At 51.8% G+C, this 19,345-nt stretch overlaps 1 protein-coding gene across 1 annotated transcript; it reads left to right on the forward strand.

Moving 5' to 3' along the window:
- The first annotated feature begins 1,423 nt into the window (after positions 1-1,423).
- On the forward strand, positions 1,424-17,934 carry LOC103290622 (phospholipid-transporting ATPase IK-like). The gene is made up of 26 exons (XM_054716733.1): positions 1,424-1,573; positions 1,969-2,103; positions 2,547-2,660; positions 3,720-3,821; positions 4,134-4,195; positions 4,769-4,841; positions 4,975-5,045; positions 5,501-5,583; positions 6,623-6,781; positions 7,102-7,190; positions 7,724-7,914; positions 8,000-8,394; positions 8,746-8,934; positions 9,012-9,142; positions 9,969-10,133; positions 10,260-10,371; positions 10,919-10,994; positions 11,220-11,304; positions 11,632-11,872; positions 11,959-12,182; positions 14,945-15,028; positions 15,564-15,797; positions 15,976-16,114; positions 16,284-16,474; positions 17,477-17,648; positions 17,680-17,934. Exons 1-26 carry the CDS (start codon positions 1,424-1,426, stop codon positions 17,760-17,762), a joined length of 3,750 nt encoding a protein of 1,249 aa, XP_054572708.1. The 3' UTR covers positions 17,763-17,934.
- The last annotated feature ends 1,411 nt before the right edge of the window (positions 17,935-19,345 follow it).

The raw sequence follows: 19,345 nt of genomic DNA on the forward strand, positions 1-19,345 counted from the left end.
GGGGAGCCCAGACTCAGGTGCGGGGAAGACACTAGGGCACAGAGTCAAACACAGGCACCCCATCTGTTGGGTCAGTACTGGGCCAAAGTGAGGGACCCCGGGGCTGTAGGGAAGGTACCCAGAGCCCACTGCCTTCCTAACTTCCGCCCTTCCCGGAGCTCCTAAAAGTGAACATGTGAAACATGGGACTTAATCATCTCCCTTGTGCCCCCAAAGTGGCCCCGCCCCCTGAGTCCCAGCTCTCAGGTGGACCGTAACTGGTCACTGTAGCGGCCCCTTCCACACGCCTCCCGCCCTGGCCCTCCCGGGCTCTAGTTCCCCATCTCCGACTGGAGGCCGCCCCAGCCTCGCCACTGCCTCCCACCCCCATCACCTCCCTCAGGAAGTTCCCCACCAAGAGCCCAGGCTGCGGCTGAGTGGGCGCACACCAGGACGGAGCCGGATGGCATTGGGATTCGTCCTAGCGTCGGGGTGGTCTCTGCCAGCTTACAGGTGAGAAAACCCAGGCGGCTCAGACTCCCGCCCAAGTACCCAGTCCCATCCTGGCCCTGCCCCGCTTCCGCTGGCCCCAGTCCACCTTACTCAGGCCCAGTTTCACCAGGTCCCGACCCTAAGACCCTGGTGCCTATTAAGACCGCCCCCCACCCCACCCCACCCCACTGTGCAAGACCCTGCCCACTGACCCTCTGCAGCGCCCCCTGTGCTGGCCCCACTCCTGACTCAGCCCCGGCCCCGGCCCCGCCCCCAGGACCCTGCCCCCTGAGGCCACGCCCACTCGCCATGGCCCCGCCCCCGGCAAGGCCCTTAAGCCCCGCCCCGTGTTGCGCAGCAGGACCGTTGACAGCCCCCTAACGGCTCCAACGGCTCCACCGGGTCCGGCCTGGCCCCCCCCCCCCCCCCCCCCCCCGGAGGTTTCCAAGTTCAGCGGCCGCCCAGACAGCGAAGGCAGTTCAGAGGAGAGAGAGCCATGAAACCCAGGATGGGGACCAGCCCGGGCAGAGGGGGGGCCCGGAAGAGGTGCCTGTTCAGGCTGAGCCCGCCAGAGGACCCCGAGCGGAAACCAGAGGGGTGAGGAGGCCGTTGACCAGGCAGGCGGGCAGGACTTGGGGAGCTGCTGGGGGCGGGGGGATGGGGGGGTCCCTGTGGACGCGTTCCCGATGGAAGGAGTGACCATGAACTAGGCGGTGGGGCGGTTCCGGGCTCAGGAAAGCCTGGTGTCTGCCTCCATCACGGTGATGACGGCCTCGAGATCACCCTGGGACCTACGAGCAGCCTGGCCCTGCAGCCACGCTAAGTGACATGACCTCTGACCCCGGGCCCACGTAGGGGGTCAACAAGGAGGGAGCCCCTCGCTGGGGAGGCAGGGTGTCCGTGTGGGAATGGGGGGCGGCGGGTGGGGGGCGCAGCCGGAGGGAGGGGAGCCATGACATTTGGGGGAAGGCGGAGCTCATGGACAGTGTCTTGCGAAGGCTGGGCCGCCCGTGTGACCCGGGCGCCTCTCCCCAGCAGCTCCACCAGCGTGTGCAGCCTGCCCCCCGGCGAGGCCCGGGGGGAGGAGGAGGAGGAGGAGGAGGCAGGTGCGTGTTGCGGGGCCGCTGGTGGGGTCGCGGGAGGCAGCCAAGGAGCGTGGCCGAGGTGGAGCTGACGGGGAGACCCCCAACCCCATTCGGCAGACCCACCACGGGGTTCTCGTGGGGGTCCAACTAGTTCCGGCCCCCGTGACTGAATGCTGCAGACCTGCAGTGGCTGGGCTGCCCAGGCCGGGGTGGGAGGGGCGGGCAGCTGGGCCTTGACCCCGTCCGCCGAGGGGGGGCCTGTCCTCTGCGCCCGCAGGGCTGTGGCGCCCAGGCCGCCGAGCAGCTCGGCCCTTCTCCAGGCTTGGTGGCTGACCAGCTCCCACTCCCGTGGCCGAGGGCCAGGCTCCCCGGCTTCTGGGTTCCCCATGAGCCTCCTCTGGGGGATCATTAGGCTGGTTTACACCCCTTGCAACTCCCCACTCGCCCTGCCTCAGTGTTCACCTGGGAGGTGAAGGCCAATGACAGGACCTACAACAACCAGTTCAAGGAGAAGGCCTTCCTGTGTTGGCAGAAGACGAAGTACAAGGTGGGTGGCCCCAGCCCCAAGGCTCTCTCCTACCTCCTCCCACTCAGCCTCCCCTCCCCACCCCCCAGTTTTAATCATGAGCAAATCACCAGTTTGGTGCTAGAATGGCCTGTGTTTCCTTGCCATCCCCCCACCCCATTCGCATTAAAATAAGTCAATATTAAACCTTCAAAGTACATCAGGCTCTACCTAAAACCGTTTTCTGTGTGTGACTCACTTGGAGAAATACGGGGGTCACAGCCCTCTGCTATGAGTCTTTGCATCCAGTAGGGGCTCAGTTAATGCTGGCTCAAGGCTTGGCACTCAGCTAGCACTCAGTACGTCTGGTTTGAGACTTTGTATGCACTGGGTGCTCAGTTATTGCTGATAGTAGCTAAAGGGTGGGGTGAGGCCACGGTGGAGTCCTGGCCTGGGCGGTGCCCCCATGCTGGCTCTCATTCTAGGACAACATCATTCACACAGCCAAGTACAACTTCTTCTCCTTCCTGCCCTTAAACCTGTATGAGCAGTTCCATCGAATGTCAAACTCCTACTTCCTTTTTATCATCATTCTCCAGGTAGGGCAGGGTGGGAGTGGCCCCAAGGGTCACACCATTCCTTCCACCTGCTGGAATCGCCTCCTCCAGGAAGCCCTACCTGACCACCTTTGACACATGGCTCTGTAGACACTTGGTGGGGGTGGGAGGATGAGTGTGTCTGTCTGTGAGGTTGGTTGTTTGTTTGGATGGGGAGGCGGGGGTGGGGCAGTGTCTGGCTCCTCACACACTGGGAGGTGGCTAAGGCCCCCTGCCTAGCCCAGGGCCTGGCGCACAGGAGGTGCTCAATATACATTCAACAATGAAGGTGAATGAGTGGTTCCTTCAGGTTCAAGGAGGGTGCAGCCTCTCCCCAGGATAGACAGCCTTGGCCACATGACCCCCTTGGCCCCATCCACCCAGCTGACTCCAAAGGGTGAGGAGGAAAGGGTTAAGAGCAGGGTCTAGGGACCTGCAGGGCTACTTCCCAGCGCCTGGGCGGCCCTGCCAGAAGGGCAGATGTCGGCCTGTCTCAGTTGGGTGGGCAGTTTACTGAGCACCCTGACCCCCACTCAACAGCTCATTCTGGTCTGACCCTCTCCTTTTCTTCATCAATCCCACGAACATACTGTGTACAGGTCCAATGCTGGAAACTGAGGACCCAGCAGTTGCCCTGACACCCACTCTCATTAAGACACACGGCAGGGCCCAGTGATGCAAAGGGTCCCACTCTCCCACCTAGGCTTGTCTGCGATTCACTTGGAGCTCAGGCCTGAAGGGTGACTGGGAAAATCAGAACTATAGGGAGGGAAATAGTAAACCCAAGGCTCTGAGGAGGGAACATGCTTGGGGTTCCTGGGAGATGTGACATGGGAGCTGGGCATGGAAGGGAGATGAGTTTGCTAGTGGGGGGAGTTCTGGGCAGGGTGTGGAAATAGGCCATTGTCCCAAGGTTTGTGGGGGGAGGTGGCTGGCCCTGGTGGTGGTGTTGGCAGGTGGGACACAGGATGCCAGGTTGAGGGGCTAGATGAGAGGGCAGGGGGAGGCAATTGTGGGGAGTGTCAGGGGTGGTGGGTCGGTGTGAACCACCATGTCTGTCAGGGTGTCTTTCCTGAGATCTCCACGATGCCCTGGTTCACCCTCTTTGCCCCACTCGTCTGCCTCCTCCTCATCCGGGCCATCCGAGACCTGGTGGATGACATCGTAAGTAGAGTCACAGGACTGTTGGGGAGGGGGCTGGGGGCAGGATGGGGTCCTTGTCTTGCTTCCATAAGGGACAGATGCAGGCACATGACCCTTTGGCCCTTGCTGCCAATAGCTATTGTCCCAGCAGTTCCCACTTCCCCCACCAGGGTCCCTGGACAGATGTGGCTGGTGTGGGCTCACTATAGGGGCCACGTGTATGAGCTGGAACTGCTCTGCACCTAGGCCCTTCACCAGGGTGGTGTGGGGGCAGGATGGGTGGGGGCAAGGCTGGGGCAGGGCCACCCCTCTGACCCATCCCTGTTGACTCAGGGGCGACATAGGAGTGACAGCACCGTCAACAACAGGCCCTGCGAGATGCTGGTGGGGGAGAGGTGAGGCCCCTAGTGCTGTGTTGGGGAGTTCATCCTGAGGAAGGGAACTCCAGCACAAGTGTGTGTGTGTGTGTGTGTGTGTGTGTGTGTGTGTGTACATATCACGGAGGAGTGCCCAGCAGAGTGCCCAGAACCCTCCATGCCCCCCAGACATCTTGGTTGAGTCTCATGTGTGACAGGCACCCAGCCATTATTTACTAGATGCCTGCTATCTACCAGGCCTGGGGATGTGTCCTGTGATGAGGACAGAGGCTGAGGACCTGATTGTTAAGCCTTGCAGGCCTGAAAGTTCAGCGGAAAAGGGAGGCAGAGAAGTTCTGAAGAGACTTGGACAAAGAACTGGGGGAAGGGGGGCAAGGTTAGGGAAGGTTGGACTTCTTGTGTGGGCTAAGAACCCCACTCCCCCAAAGACCTGTAGGTGGGTACACAGGGGAGCAAAGCACCACGGAGGCATCTGTAGCCCCAACCTCCTGAAGCTCTTTCAGCTTCAGGGTGGCAAGAGGGCCAGTGGTTTCAAAGATGGGCCTGGTTGGGGCCCTCTCTTACACCTGCCAACCCCCCCCCCCCCAATAGGTTTATGTGTAAAAAGTGGAAGGACCTGCATGTGGGGGACCTGGTCCGTCTGCATGACACAAACATTGTCCCGGTGAGCTGTCAGCTGGCCCAGAAATTCCCACTTCTAGTGTGGGGGTGGGAGGGCCTGCCTTCCCGCTTGTCTTCCTCCTCTCCACCCCTGCAATGCTGTTTCCTTCCTCCCATCCCTACCTTCCCCACCCCAGGCCGATATACTCTTACTGGCCAGCACGGAGCCCAGCAGCTTGTGTTATGTGGAGACAGCTGACATCGACGGGTGAGATGTGGGTTATCAGTAGGGGTTTGGGGGCCTGGGAGCCAGCAAGGCCTTCCTCATTCCCCAATAGCCACAACATGTGGCTCCCCAAGCCCACTGGGATATTTAGGTCATTCATTCTGGGAGCATTTGTGGGGCACCTGCAAGCTGGCAGGGGGCAATAACATTAAATCAGGTGAAGGGACCCATTTTCTTTGTACCAACATTTCTAGAGCCCTACTGTGCTCCAGGTACACCTGCCCAAAAGAAGGCCTGGAGTCTGGCTTCAGCCATTTTGAAAATGCCCTGTGTGATTTTGGGCAAGGCTTTCTCCCTTTCTGGGCCTCAGCCTCCTGATGGGCAGCTGGCATGCATAGCAGGGGCTCAGTGAAAAGGACATTTGAAAGGGGCTGGGGATATCTTGCCTGGGTGCTATCTGTCCCTACCTCTTACCTCGCTCCCCTTCTCATCACCAGGGAGACCAACTTGAAGTATAGGCAGGCCCTGTTAGTCACGCATCATGGGCTGACCACTGTAAAGAATATGGCTTCCTTCCAAGGTAAGAGGTAGCAGCTTATCCACCATCCAACCATCTGGGCCTTTGTCTGCCCCTCTGTACAGTAGCCATGAAATTTCCCCACCTCACTGGGTTTTGGGGAATGGCAATGGCATTTGCTGGAGGGAGGTGAAATAGCTTTTAACAGATCAGCTTATCCAGGCCTGTTTCATGTCCTTTGAATCCATGTAACAGTCCGGGTGTTTTCTGTTATTGTTACAAAACACGCAGCACTCTTTTATCAGGCATTTTTAATTTTAAAACATTGATCACATTAAATGTTTTTGGTTGTTTAATAAAAAAGGCAGCATGTTGTGTGTACAGAGATAGGGAACTGACACCCATTGCAGTAGATTTTTATATCCCACCTGGAAAGTGAGACATTTCACACTTGTAGGTTACAAGTACTGTTTGTCCTAGGCCCAGCAAGGGGACACATTATTTTTTTTCCTGTCTTGTTGCAAAAACAAGTTACTTTAATTGTTGCTGGAGCAGAATCTTTTCTCTTGAACCACAACTCTTTTGTTCCTGATATTCAAGCACTGGTTGCATTTGTTTTCATGATATCTGAGGAAAAGCCTAGCTTACATGGAGAGGTAGGCACTGTCTGCCAGAGGTAGGCACTGTCTGCCAGATGCTGGTCTGGGTCCCAAAGTCCCCAGCATGATGGAGATGAGGCTGGAACTCACAGGTATTTGAGACACCACTGGCAGGAGTAAATGTCTAGTGACCTCTCAGGATTGTAACCAGGAGGAAGGGGGCTTAGTGGGGGTGGGGGACCTGAAGGATCAGAAGAGAGGGTTTTCTTGAGGAGGTGCGAGTCAGGGAACAGCATGTACAAAGGCCCTGAGGCTTAACAGAACCCGCTTTTGGAGCATCCAGGAGAGGAGGCTGCACGGCAGGAGGATGGAGGTGCCAGTGGGACAAGTTTTGGGCAGTGTGATGGGGAGTGTTCCCCACATCCTGCCCTACCCTGCATTGGAGAAGCATTGCCCTACCCCAGGCATGCCTCTCAGCTCCTTGATTGCTCTGTTGCTCATAGGCAAGGTGGTGTGTGAGGAACCCAACAGTCGGATGCACTACTTTACGGGGCACCTGGAGTGGGAGGGCAAGAAATACTCCCTGGACAGTGGCAACATCCTTTTACGTGGCTGCAAGATTCGAAACACGGACACCTGCTATGGAATGGTCATCTATGCTGGTATGACTACTCTAGGGCCTCTGCAGCATGAGCTGCCCTGGTGTGGGGTGGGTGAGAACCCTAAACTTGTTGGCAAGAAGTCACAAGGCCAGGGCCTACCTGCTGAGTGTCTTGCTGTCACAAGATGTGGGGCTCTTGGCACAGCTTCTATGGAGCCTTGGGTTCTAAAACTGTGGAAATAAACATATTGAGCCAGCCTCCTTGGATGGGTGGCTAGTCAGGTACGTGGATGGATGTGTAGAGGGGTGGGGTGACAGAGGAATGGAGGATGAGGTGGATGGACAGGCAGGTAGACAGATGGATGGATGCAAACCATACAGGTTTTGACACAAAGATCATGAGGAACTGTGGCACGGTCCATCTGAAGGGGACCAAGATAGACCGTCTGATGAACAAGCTGGTCATCATGGTGAGCTTCACAGAGCCCCTGCCCTGGGGTGAGGGCTGAGGGACACAAAAGAGGGAAGGGAAAGGGCCCTTCCCATAGACAAGTCCAGGCTGTCATTTTTCAGGCCTTAGTTTCCTTCCTCTGCAAAATGTGTGAAGCCTGATCCTACAAACAGAGGTCTGTGGGCCAGAAAATATTACTGTAATCAAAATCTTTAAAAAATTTCTTGATCCTGAAATTTTTCCAAACCTACAGGAGATAATAAAATGTTCACCTCCCTTCCATGGACATTTATTTAACAATTCTTAACTTTTAGCCTAATCAACTGTCTTTTTAAATAAAAGTCATTGCAATAATTTTTTTAATAGCAGCCACAAAACCCAGCAAAATCCCTGCAAGTTCCCTCCCCATAGGACTCCCAGCCACCTCTTCTCAGCACTCTTCCCCATGCTGATGGGTGGGAGTGCTCCTCTCCTGTTTGTCTTTTACACTGTGCTGTGTCGGTGCTGCCTTGGGTTCCCCCACAGGCTCTACTATTTCCCTTTGCTGAGCAGATCTGCATATTCGTGGTGCTGATCTCTATGGCCTTGACCATGGGCTTCTGGAACAAGGTGAAAGAATTCAAGACCAAGCACTATTATGTGCCTGAGTTGCGCGTGCATAGTGTGACCATCGAGACTTTCTTCATACTCTTGAGCTTCATCATTCTGCTCAGTGTCATGATGCCCATGGCCATGTTCATCACGTGAGTTCCGGACACTACTCAGCTAGAGAGAAGTGGGAGCTCAGGTAGGCAACAGGACAGTGTGTGACCCAGCATGTGTTTGCAGAGCTGAATTCATCTACCTGGGGAACAGTATCTTCATTGACTGGGACGTGGAGATGTACTATGCACCCCAGGATATGCCTGCCAAAGCCCGTAGCACCAGTCTCAATGTCCAGCTGGGCCAGGTGGGGTACATCTTCTCGGACAAGACTGGCACACTCACACAGAACATCATGACCTTCAAGAAGTGCTGCATCAACGGCATTGTCTACGGCCCAGACCAGGAGGATTCCCCATATAAGGACAACCCCTTCCTCTGGAACGTATTTGCCGATGGGAAGATGCTGTTCAGAAACTCAAGGCTCCTGAGTATTGTGCGCAACAACAAGGACAAGATGGTGCGGGAGTTCTGGCGTCTCCTGGCCATCTGCCACACAGTGATGGTGGAGGAGAAAGACAGTGAGTTTTTTGCTGGCTATCCAGGCCCTGGAGCTTCTGAGATGGTGGTCTGGCCTTCGAGGTTGTCCATCCCAACTCCCAGGGCTCCTGTTACCCACCTTATAGGGTGCTCAGGCATGGGGCTGGATATCTGTTACTGAGCTGGGAAGGGGAGGTCCCAAGATGGGGGCCCAAGTGTCCACCTTCTTTTATTTGGCTTAGAGGTTGTACTGGCCCAAGAGACCATTATCTTATATCTGGTGAGCACCAACTATGTCCATTGGAGATGGGTGGTAGGTTCCCATAAAAGACAGCACATTCTCAGCAAATGTACCCCTCCCACATCCCATCCCATGGCCCCTCCCCTGCCAGACCAGCTATTTTACCAGGCAGCATCCCCTGATGAGGAGGCACTGGTCACAGCAGCCCGGAATTTCGGCTATGTGTTCCTGGCACGCACGCGGGACAGCATCACGGTGATGGAGTTGGGGGAGCAGCGGGTATACCAGGTCCTGGCCATGATGGATTTCAACAGCATCCGAAAGCGGATGTCTGTGCTGGGTGAGCACCCTTGGCCCAGGGATGGAGACGGGCAGGAAGGGGAGCACTTATGGGCAGCCAGGTCTCTCCTTCCACAGTCCGAAACCCCGAGGGCTCCATCTACCTCTACACCAAAGGCGCAGACACTGTCCTCTTTGAACGCCTGCATAAGAAAGACTTGTATAGGAAAGGGAGGACCGTGAAAGCAGCTACAGAAGAGGCCTTAACTGTGAGTCCTGTGAGAAGTGAGGGAGGCTGGGTAGAGGGAGTAAAGATAAGGGAGGGTGTGCAGAGAAATGGCCTCAGGTACACAGGGTAGTCATATACAGTTGGCCAGGCTGTGCCCTTTACCCTACACAAAGAGAGCATTTTTTTTCTAAGTGACCCTCTCTGGTTAGGCTTTGACCCTGGATCCTCCCAGCCCCCTCAAACCTTTTCTAGTCAGGCGTGGATTCTGAAACACATTCAGCCCCAAATCTTTGGTCTCCATGAGTGAACCCTAAATGTCTCAGCCAAGCTTTCGAAGCTGTGTCCTGCTGCCCTCTCTAGACTAACTCTCCTTGCCCCGGGGCATTCCCCAGGACCCAAATTTTCCCATGCTCATGTGATACCCCAGGACCTTTGCACACACTATTCCCTCTGCTTGGATGCCTTCCTCTACTCTGTCACTCAGGATCTTTTGGTCCTTAGGGCTCTGCCACCTCCAGAGAGACTTTTCTGACTGACCCTAATATGGGGCTGACATATCATGCCAGGTTATCACTCTATGGCCCAGCTCTGACCCTTTGAGATTGCCCAAGGGCTTTGCTGGATCCCCAGCATCACCCAGCACAGGGATCAGGGTTTGTGCAAAGAATGTTCTTGGCCTCTCATTCAGGACTTCTCAGTGTGCTCTGCTCTGTCAGGAGCAGGACTCCAGGGCAGGCAACTAGTCTCTAAGAACTGGGGAAGTGCAGTCAAGGTTCAAGGAGCCTAGGCACAGGGAGAAGGGGCTGAAAGAAGCAGAGGGAGGCAGAGGTGACAGGGTGGCACCTGCCTACCCACCCCGCCCCCAGTCCTTTGCTGAGGAGACCCTGCGCACACTGTGCCTGGCCTACAAAAAGGTGGAAGAGGACCAGTACGAGGAGTGGCACCAGCGGCACCAGGAAGCCAAGATCCTTCTTGAGAACCGTGCCCAAGCCCTGCACCAGGTGTACGAGGAGATAGAGCAGAACCTCCAGGTGGGCGTGGCACAGGAAGCGAGGGGGCTCCAGCACCCTGGCTCTGGGACCCTGGATCTCCCATTTGTGCTGGGGTTAGCTGGGTCCCTGCTCAGTCAGTCTGTTCCCTGCCCACTCTCCATCTAGCTGCTGGGAATCACAGCCATTGAAGACAGGCTTCAGGATGGTGTTCTTGAAACTATCCAGTGTCTCAAGAAAGGGAACATCAAAATATGGGTACTCACAGGGGACAAGCAAGGTAGGTCCCGGGGTGGCCATCGATGGGTGGGAAAGGACTCATAGATGCCCCAAAGCACTATACCATCAACCTATCCCACTGGTCTTGGTTCAGTCCTGCCCCCTACTTTGTCCTAGGGAAGGGAAAATGGGATGATTAAAACTGCTGGCACCTCCCTCAGGTGGGTGCCAGTAGGTTCTGAATTAGTGCTTCTGTGGGTAGGAGGCACATACACACAAAATATTTAAAATTACATTTTTACAGCTGTGTTGTTATAAAGACGAATGTCCAGGCTGGAAAACATACTTTTTATTCAGATTTTAAAATAAAGTATTTTTGTGGGCTCCTACAAGTGCCCTAGCATGATAGGTCTAATGATCCCTTGGCCCCTGCCCCAGATAGCCAGAGTGCAGGCCCCTTCGCTCAGAGTGGCAGACCAAAATCTCAGGGCAAGCTCTCATTGGCCAGCCTGGGTTGTACCCTCTTCTGAACCAGTTGCCATAGCCAGGAGTGGGCTGAGTGCCTGGGCATGGCCACAGGCAGGGGGCTGAGCTGGGCTGGTTTGCAGAGACTGCGGTGAACATTGGCTATGCTTGCCAGCTGCTATCTGAGGACATGCACATTCTGAATGAGGAGCAGATAACGTAAGGAGTTGGGGGTGGGGGCAGTTGAATTGGTTGGGGGCACGGTGAGGGTGGGGGAATGGTGAACACCCATGGCCACCTAGGTGTGGCCCTAGGGATCAGCAGAGTGTCCTCAGCCTCCACCTGGCTGGACTCCCAGAAGGGAAAACTAAAGCACAGCTGGAGGTAGAGGATGGAAGGAAGCTTGTTCCTGGGCATGGCTGAGCCCCAACTGGGTCCCTGCAGTGCGATCCTTGAAGCCTACCAGGAGACCAAGAACAGCCTGCCTCAGATCAAGATGGCCGCCATGATTGTTAGTGGAGAATTTCTGGTCAGTGTCAACTCAGGCTTGATTGGGGTCCCTGACATGATTGTTAGTGGAGAATTTCTGGTCAGTGTCAACTCAGGCTTGACTGGGGTCCCTTGACTGGGGAGGGAACTGGGAGGAACTCGTGGGGGTAGGCTGTTAGAAAAGCCAAAATGAAAGCCAGGCTAGGAGATGGTTTTCAGAGGGAATGGAGCCCATGTGGTCAAGTCCACACTGCGGTTTGGGGCAGAAGGCCAGGAGGGAGGAGAGGCCAGTTGGAGACGTTCATTAAGGGGAGGGGTTAAGGCAGACTGATGTGCCCCCTCGCCCCCACCCTCCCTTGCTGACCAGGACCAGCTGATGAAGAGTGCAGCAGGGCCGATGCTGCAGAATAAGGACCCCAACACCCCCCAGAACCCGGAGGTATGGCGGGAACAGGCCTTTGTGGAACTGGCCTGTAGCTGCAAAGCAGTCATCTGCTGTCGGGTGACACCCAAACAGAAGGCCTTGATTGTGGCGCTGGTCAAGAAATACCAGAACGTGGTGACCCTGGCCATTGGGGATGGCGCCAACGATGTCAACATGATCAAGAGTGAGTGGTGGGCACTGGGTCTGGGGGGAAGGCCTGTGGCGGGCTGGGGATGGCCCAGGGCCAACATGCTGTGTATACCCCTGCAGCTGCGGACATTGGTGTAGGCCTGGCGGGCCAGGAGGGCATGCAGGCGGTGCAGAACAGCGACTACATGCTGGCCCAGTTCCGCTTCCTGAGGCGACTGCTGCTGGTGCACGGGCGTTGGTCCTACATGCGAGTGTGCAAGTTCCTGCGCTACTTCATCTACAAGACGCTGGCCATCATGATGGTTCAGATCTGGTTCGCTTTCTATAGTGGCTTCACTGCTCAGGTGCATTGCAGGCAACAGGCCTTTGGGGATTCTCTGTGTTGGGGTTCTGTGCCCTTCCTGTGGCTTCCTGAAGGCTGGTGGGCACTGCCTACTCTACTCTAGGGTCCTCATGGGGCAGGGCTTGCCTGAGGTCACAGGGCCAATCAATCATTTCTATGGCTGCATTCATAGAGGTATAGAGTATAGATAAAGGGAGGGGATGGTTTCTGCTCAGTCAGCTTTGAGCCCGACATTTTCAGGGATGTTTGACAGATTTGAGCTCTGGAATCCAGAGCAGGGCAGCAGATGCTCCAAAGGGTAAACCTTTCTAGGGGAAAGAGGGAAAGCTTGAGCCCCTGAGAAGATAAGACTCTGGGGTCTGGGTCCTAACTTTAAGACACTCTTGACAGTATCATGGTGAAGAATAAGTGTGCCTCCTAGAGCCTTAGAAGAGTCATAGGGTGATGGTTTCCCAAGGGGATAAGGAAATTGTTTGAAAATAGATGAATGTGATAGAGAATAAACTGCTGTCATTGTCATCCAGGCATTTGAGAGGGAGCTTTACCAGAGGGCACCCTTGAATAAGTATAATTGTTTGTTTTACTTTTTTATTTCCAAGTATTTTATTCATTTAGATGCTGCTGTGCATGGAATTTGTTTTCTTAATTCCCTTTTGAGATAGCTTATTGTGTAGAAACAGATGGTTTTTTTGTGTGTGTTTTGATCTGTACCCTCCAAATTTGCTAAATTCTTTTTATTGATTCTAGGAGATTTCTGGTGGATCCCTGGGGATTTCCTGCAGGTCAACTGCAAATATAGTGTTTTCCCTTTCTTCCCCTCCAATTTGGATGCCTTTTCTTACCTTTTCTTACCTAATTTCTCTGGCTAGAACCAGTGAGATGGTGAGGGTTGGCATCTTTGTTTTGTTCCTAGTCTTACTGAGGACATAATTTTTATCAGTTTGAACTCCTGGGTATTTTTTATTGTGTATTTCATTGCTCCAATTTTCCCCAGCCTGTTTTTTTCCCTGAATATATCTTCATTTTTTGGCGCTACAAGAGGTTCCAGGATAATTTTATTATTTCCTTGCCCCAATCCTGGAATTAGCCACTCCCATAGGAAACCTGGTTCTTTTCATCAGAGAAGGGTAGTGTTAGACACCAAGAGCTTAGTGCTTAGTTTGTGCTTGGTGCCCCTGGGTGCTATTACCCTCTCAGTAGACAGATTTAGGAAATGTACACATATTAGCCCATGGATAGACACATCTCTATGTCTATTTTTATTTATATGTCTACCCATCTAGCTTGTGTATATTAAAAATTATATGAGTTCACACTGATATTTCTGATTCCAATCCTACAAGACAATGCTCAGCTTAGCCTTTTCCAGGTATTCATTTATAACACTTCTCCAGCAGTGAGAAACTTGATTCTTATAAAATTCTTCACCATTACTTTTTTGCTTACTTGCAGAATGCGCATAAAATGGTTTTTGGGTTCTGGGTCAATGTGGCTCAGTTGGTTGGGTGTTGTTCCATGCACCCGAAGGTTGCTAGTTCAATTCCTGTGTCAGAGAATATGCTCAGATTTTGGGCTCGATCCCTGGTGGGGGTCATGCAGGGGGAAACTAATCAATGTTTTGTTCTCACATCAATGTTTCTCTGCCTAACTCTCTCTCTCTCTAAAAATCAATAAAATATTTAAAAAAATTTTTGTCAATGTAAGAAACATGCAAATCTTTAGAGAATTTTTGTGAGTTTATTTGAGCCAAACTGTAGACAATTGCGAGGAAGCAAAATTTCAGCAGATTAAGATAATGCTCCAGAGAATGGCAGTTTTGCACCTCATTTTATATATTACAATCAAAAGAGCAGATCCAAGTGGGTTACATGAAATCTATTGGTGATAAATTAGGGAGGTGTGTGAGAGAAAACAAAACAAGGAAACCTCTGGAATTGAATGAAAAGTAAAATGATAGACACATCTTTTACATAGGTGGGTACAGAAAAGTTAACAATCAACAATTAACTCAATAACAATGGGATTTGTGGTCTCCACAGAGTGGTCTGGAAAAGGGAAAATTACTGTGACATTCCAAAGATCTACTATCATACATGCAAAAAGGCTATAGGTTCAGTTAAGGTAAAGATTGACCTTTGTCAGGGAAGATGTAGGTCTAGGACAGGACTACCCACCATATACTGCTTTTAGTTTTAAAAGTTTTCATTTTAGACCATCCTTTGTGGTTATGTTAGATCTCTGAGTTTGCAAGACTGCCACACAGGCTTTCTCTAAGCTTGTCAGGTTAGCATGTGGTCCCTATTTGTCCACATTTTAAAAAATGCTTTTGGAACAGAAACCCTTTCTTCTCCATATCCTTTAACTGGACTGGATTCAGGCATTGGAAAGAGAGTTAGTTGAGCTCATTGTCTACTGGGGTCTCTTCCAACTCCTTTTTACCCAGCAATGTCTCCCTAAATCTAACATGATCAAAAACCATGCTTTTTAACCATATTTCCTCCTATAGCTCTTTACTTGCAGCTCTCATATTAAACACGCAATGATTCTATTTTGAAAGAATTAGATTCTGTTTTTCTCTTTTTTTTTTCCCAAACGTAACCCACCCGTTGATTATAATGCAACTTCCTAACTCACTAGGAATCCTTCCCAGGTTCATAGTTAACTTGAGTGGTTCTCCTCAGGTAAAGAGCATTTTGGTTTCTGGCCATTTGGCATCTGAAGGCTTATCACTAACCACATTCTCCTATCCCTTCCCACCCTTAGCCTCTGTATGAAGGCTGGTTCCTGGCGCTCTTCAACCTGCTGTACACCACCCTCCCGGTTCTGTACATTGGACTGTTTGAGCAGGTGAGCAGACCAAGGACTTGCTTCCTCCTTCCCTGGAGATGCTCCTGTCTCTGGCCCACTTTCTTCCCCTGGGGGTTGGGTTAGGGTGGGGCTGGGACTGGGAGAGTACTACTGTTCCCACCAGAGCACAACCTGATAGTGGATGAAGCTCTCTTGCCCAGCTACCTCCCCCAAATCTCAATCCCACAGTGGGGAGGAGATCAGAAAAGATGGTTCTCCTGTTTAAGAGGGGTCTGGCTACGTGATCCAGACTAGGCAGTCCAGTAAAACCTTTAGGATGATGGAAGCGCCTCATGCCTATGCTCTCCAGACAGGAGCTACCAACCACAGAGGGCTAACAATTAGTACTTGAGGCTGCCTGGTGTGACCTGAGAAATGAGACTTAGCATTTCTTCTTTTTTAAGATTTTAAACTGGTAAAACGATAACAAAATTCACCATCTCATCATTCTCACATGCATGGTTCAGGCATGCCAAGTATGCATGTTCCTGGGAAACCAAACTCCAGAATTCCTCCACCCGCACCCCCACTCCAGGATGTGAGCGATGAGCAGAGTCTGGAGCTGCCTGAGCTGTACATTGCTGGCCAGAAGGATGAGCTGTTCAACTACTGGGTCTTCTTCCAAGCCATCACCCATGGCACAGTAACCTCTCTGGTCAACTTCTTCATGACCATGTGGATCAGCCATGACATTATTGGGCCCATCATTGACTATCAGTCTTTTGCCACTGTCATGTCCCTGTCAGGCCTGCTATCAGTCACCATGGAGGTAAGCAGTTCTGCTTCCCTCCCCACTCCCAGTGGGACCTTGGACACCAGCCATGGAGGTCTCATCACCTGGTGACTCTCCCTGAGAGGCCTTAGCAGGTGCCACCCTTCAATCTCCTCCACATAGCCTTGCCTGGAATTCTGGCCCCCCTGGTTTAACACTCCCTTTTCCCATTCAGGTCATCCTCATCATCAAGTACTGGACAGTCCTGACCGTGCTGGCCATTTTCTTCAGCCTCTGCTTCTACATAATCATAACTAGGGCCAGCCAGAGCTTCTGGCTCTTCACAATTTCCCCCACAACCTTCCCTTTTCTGTGTGAGCAACCCAGTAAGAGATAAGGTGGCCAGCCCTGGAGATGGGTGGGACCAGTGTTGTAAGGGAATTTTCACAAAGGCACCCTGGGGGTTAAGGGTGAGGAAGGAGGTGGATGTTAGGAAGAGAGGGGGGTCTGAGACAGGCCATGACCCTGCCCTGTCTCCTCCAGCTGTTGAACAAAACGTGATACCTCACCCCTACGTCCTGCTGATGATAATGCTGAATGTGTCATTAAACACCCTGCCTGTACTGGCCTTCCGTGTCATTTACCAAGCCCTCAAGCAGCTACGTCTCAAGGTGAGGGTGGCTGGGGTCCCCACTGCACATTGCTGGAAGCAGGGACTCAAAGGAGATCTAGAGGTGGGGTTAGGGGTTTGGAGACCCAGATGCACACCCAGTGCCCTCATGGGGGGCCAAGTAATAGGCTCTGGGACCCCAGAAAGGAAACCGCACTTCCTGGTTCCAGCACTGACTTTGTCAGACTTCCACCATGATTATCTAAGACTTGGGGGTTGAGATGACAGAAATGACCTGGAAAAGGTTTAGGCAAAGGGAGATTAAAAACACTCCCAAATGTGTCTGTTCATCCATAGATGAATGGATAAACACAGTGTGTGGTTCATCCACATAGTGGAATATTACTCAGTCTTTAAAAAGGAGGAAATTCTGACCCCTGCTACAATGTGGATGAACCTTGAGGACATTATGCTCAGTAACATAAGCCAATCACAAAAGGACAATACTGTGTGGTTTCATTCATAGGAGGAGGTCCCTAGATGAGTCAGATTCATAGAAACAGAAAGTAGATAGTGGGAGCAGGTGCTGGAGGAATTAGTGTTTAATGGGAACAGCTTCAATTTGGGAAGATGAAGTTCTGGAGATGGATGGGAGTTGATGGTTGCATAACAATGTGAATGAATGTGCTAATGCCATTGAGCTATACTCTTAAAAATGGTTAAAATAGGACATTTCATGTCTATTTTACCACAGTAAAAAAAATGCTGGGGGACTTAAACTGGCTCAGGTAACAGAAACCTAGAAGGACAAGCTGCTGGGCTGGGCTGGGCTACAGAATTGACTGGAATAGTGGACCAAGATATGGCCACAGACCTGCCATGTTTTGTCACACAGGCTGAAGACATGGCTGCCCCATGGTTAACTTCTCCTGCCTTAGACAAAAGAGGGCACTTAAGGCACTTGGTAGTTGACCCAAGAATCAAGTCCCAATGAGGACTCTAGTTGGGTAAACTTGGGTATGGAAGAGCCTGGTCAATTAATGGTGGCCACAGGGAGCAGGTAACCCAAGAGCAATCAACACAGTGTGAGATCTTGATGACCCTTGCTTGCCCCTTTACTCTGCAGGAAGAAGAGAAGGAAGAGGAGAAAGAGGAGGTGGAAGAAGTACCGATTGAGGAGATCGCTATGGTGCCACGGGCCCGGCGCTCAAGCTATGCCTTCTCCCACCAAGAAGGCTATGCAAACCTCATCACACAGGGCACAATTATGCGAAGGTCACTAGGGGCTAACAAATACCCATCTGATGAAGAACATTCCTCAAGCTTTGATGCCATCTGATGAATTGTCCATGAGCATTGAGTCACACTGGTACCAGTGGAAGATGTCATTCCTGGGGGAGAATAGGTTCTAGCACTGGAGGGGAAAGGTGTCCTCTGAGGATATCATTTTTGTGATGAGCTCCTCCTTGATTGTGGAAGGGCAGTCCTCTACCCCCTCCCCCCTTTTTGGTATATGTAGTAATGAAAAAATTAATTAGGCCATGAAGTCTATAAACGAATACTGTTTTGAGTTATTAAAATGCTCTTTTGAACAACACATTTCCAGTGTCTGGTACAGTTTTCCAAATGTCCATTTTCGTGTTACTCTTACACAGTATAGATTCCATTAATGTCATCACTCACCTAAATATTGAAAATGTTTGACATTCTTCTAAGTCTTCACAACACCCCTGTGAGGTGGTAGGTGGTATTGACCCCATTCTACAGATGGGGAGGTCTAGGTATGGAAAGGTGAGGGAGGCGGCTCTTTGAAAGCCATGTGGCATGGCCAGGTGTGGTGTGGCAGCAGGACTGCGCTCCAGCCAGGGGTCCTCTGCCTTGACATTTACAGGTCCCAGTACCACTGCAGAATGGCATGGAAAGACCTCAGAGTGAGACTAAGTTTCTGTCTAGTTGAGAATTAAAAAGGGGTCTTTATAGGTTTTGTTTCTCATAAAGCCAACCACTCAACCTAATCTTGAAAAACAAAACTATAACTAAATGTCAGTTGGGATTATTTGCTCTAAGACTTACATGAATCAACTTGAATTTTGTAACTGTATGTGTTCTCAAACCTGTTTGGAAGACAATTTGAAGTGGCATTAGGGATGATGAAATTTTGAGAACAGAACACAGAAATCAATAGTTTATAGAGTTAAATCAAAACACAAACTATATGTTATGGTAAAAGAGTAAAATCCTAAATGAGTGGAGAATAATATTTCTCAGTGTTTAACAATGCCTTTCACAGAGCAAGGATTGAGTAAGCATTGATTGGATAAAGGACAAATGGCACATCTTTAACATGCCTGTCACTGACAATAGCCCTGTCTTGGGAGAAGGGCAGAGGCCCATGGGTTCCCTGGCCTGGGATGCCCTGCTAATACAAAGCTGCTCAGCCAAATCCTCAATGCTTCCTTTTTGCCCACTAAAAGATGGGGCTATAAACACAGACTCTCCTTTGAATTTATATTGCTATTTATAAAAAACTAGTAGCCCATTTGCAGGAAGAATCCTGCAAGCCGCCGCTGCGGTTGCGTTGCGGCTGCCGTGCCTGCACCCGCGGGCCACTGCCGCCCGCCCTGCTCTGCCCCGCCCCGCCCAGGCTTTCCCTCTGGTAGCCACCTTGCTTTCTGCTTTTCCTTCCTCTTCCTTCTAAGTGGTCTTCAGTCTTCACTCCTCCCTCCCTCCACGTATGCAAATTAACCGCCATCTTGGTTGGGTAATTTGCATACTCGCCCTGATTGGCCAGTGGGCGTGGCTTTGGCTGGTGGGCGTGGCTTGGGCATAGCGAAGGTGTGGTCAATTTGCATATTGCTATTTTATTAGGTAGGATATTTAAATGTGATTAAATATAGGAAGAGCCATAGTGCCTTATAAGGAAGTGTCTTTAACACTATGTTGATGCTCATGTACTAAGGACAGAAATGAGGTTAAAGCTGTGCCATTGTGTGTT

This window comes from Eptesicus fuscus, chromosome 6 (assembly GCF_027574615.1).
Source record: "Eptesicus fuscus isolate TK198812 chromosome 6, DD_ASM_mEF_20220401, whole genome shotgun sequence".
Lineage (NCBI taxonomy): Eukaryota > Metazoa > Chordata > Mammalia > Chiroptera > Vespertilionidae > Eptesicus > Eptesicus fuscus.

Excerpts from the sequence above, each read along its gene's own strand:
- LOC103290622 (XM_054716733.1), top strand. The coding sequence starts at position 1,424 with ATGACATTTGGGGGAAGGCGGAGCTCATGGACAGTGTCTTGCGAAGGC. Across the intron at positions 2,104-2,546 it reads GGCAGAAGACGAAGTACAAG|GACAACATCATTCACACAGC; the intron begins GTGGGTGGCCCC and ends CTCTCATTCTAG. Across the intron at positions 7,915-7,999 it reads CCCATGGCCATGTTCATCAC|AGCTGAATTCATCTACCTGG; the intron begins GTGAGTTCCGGA and ends ATGTGTTTGCAG.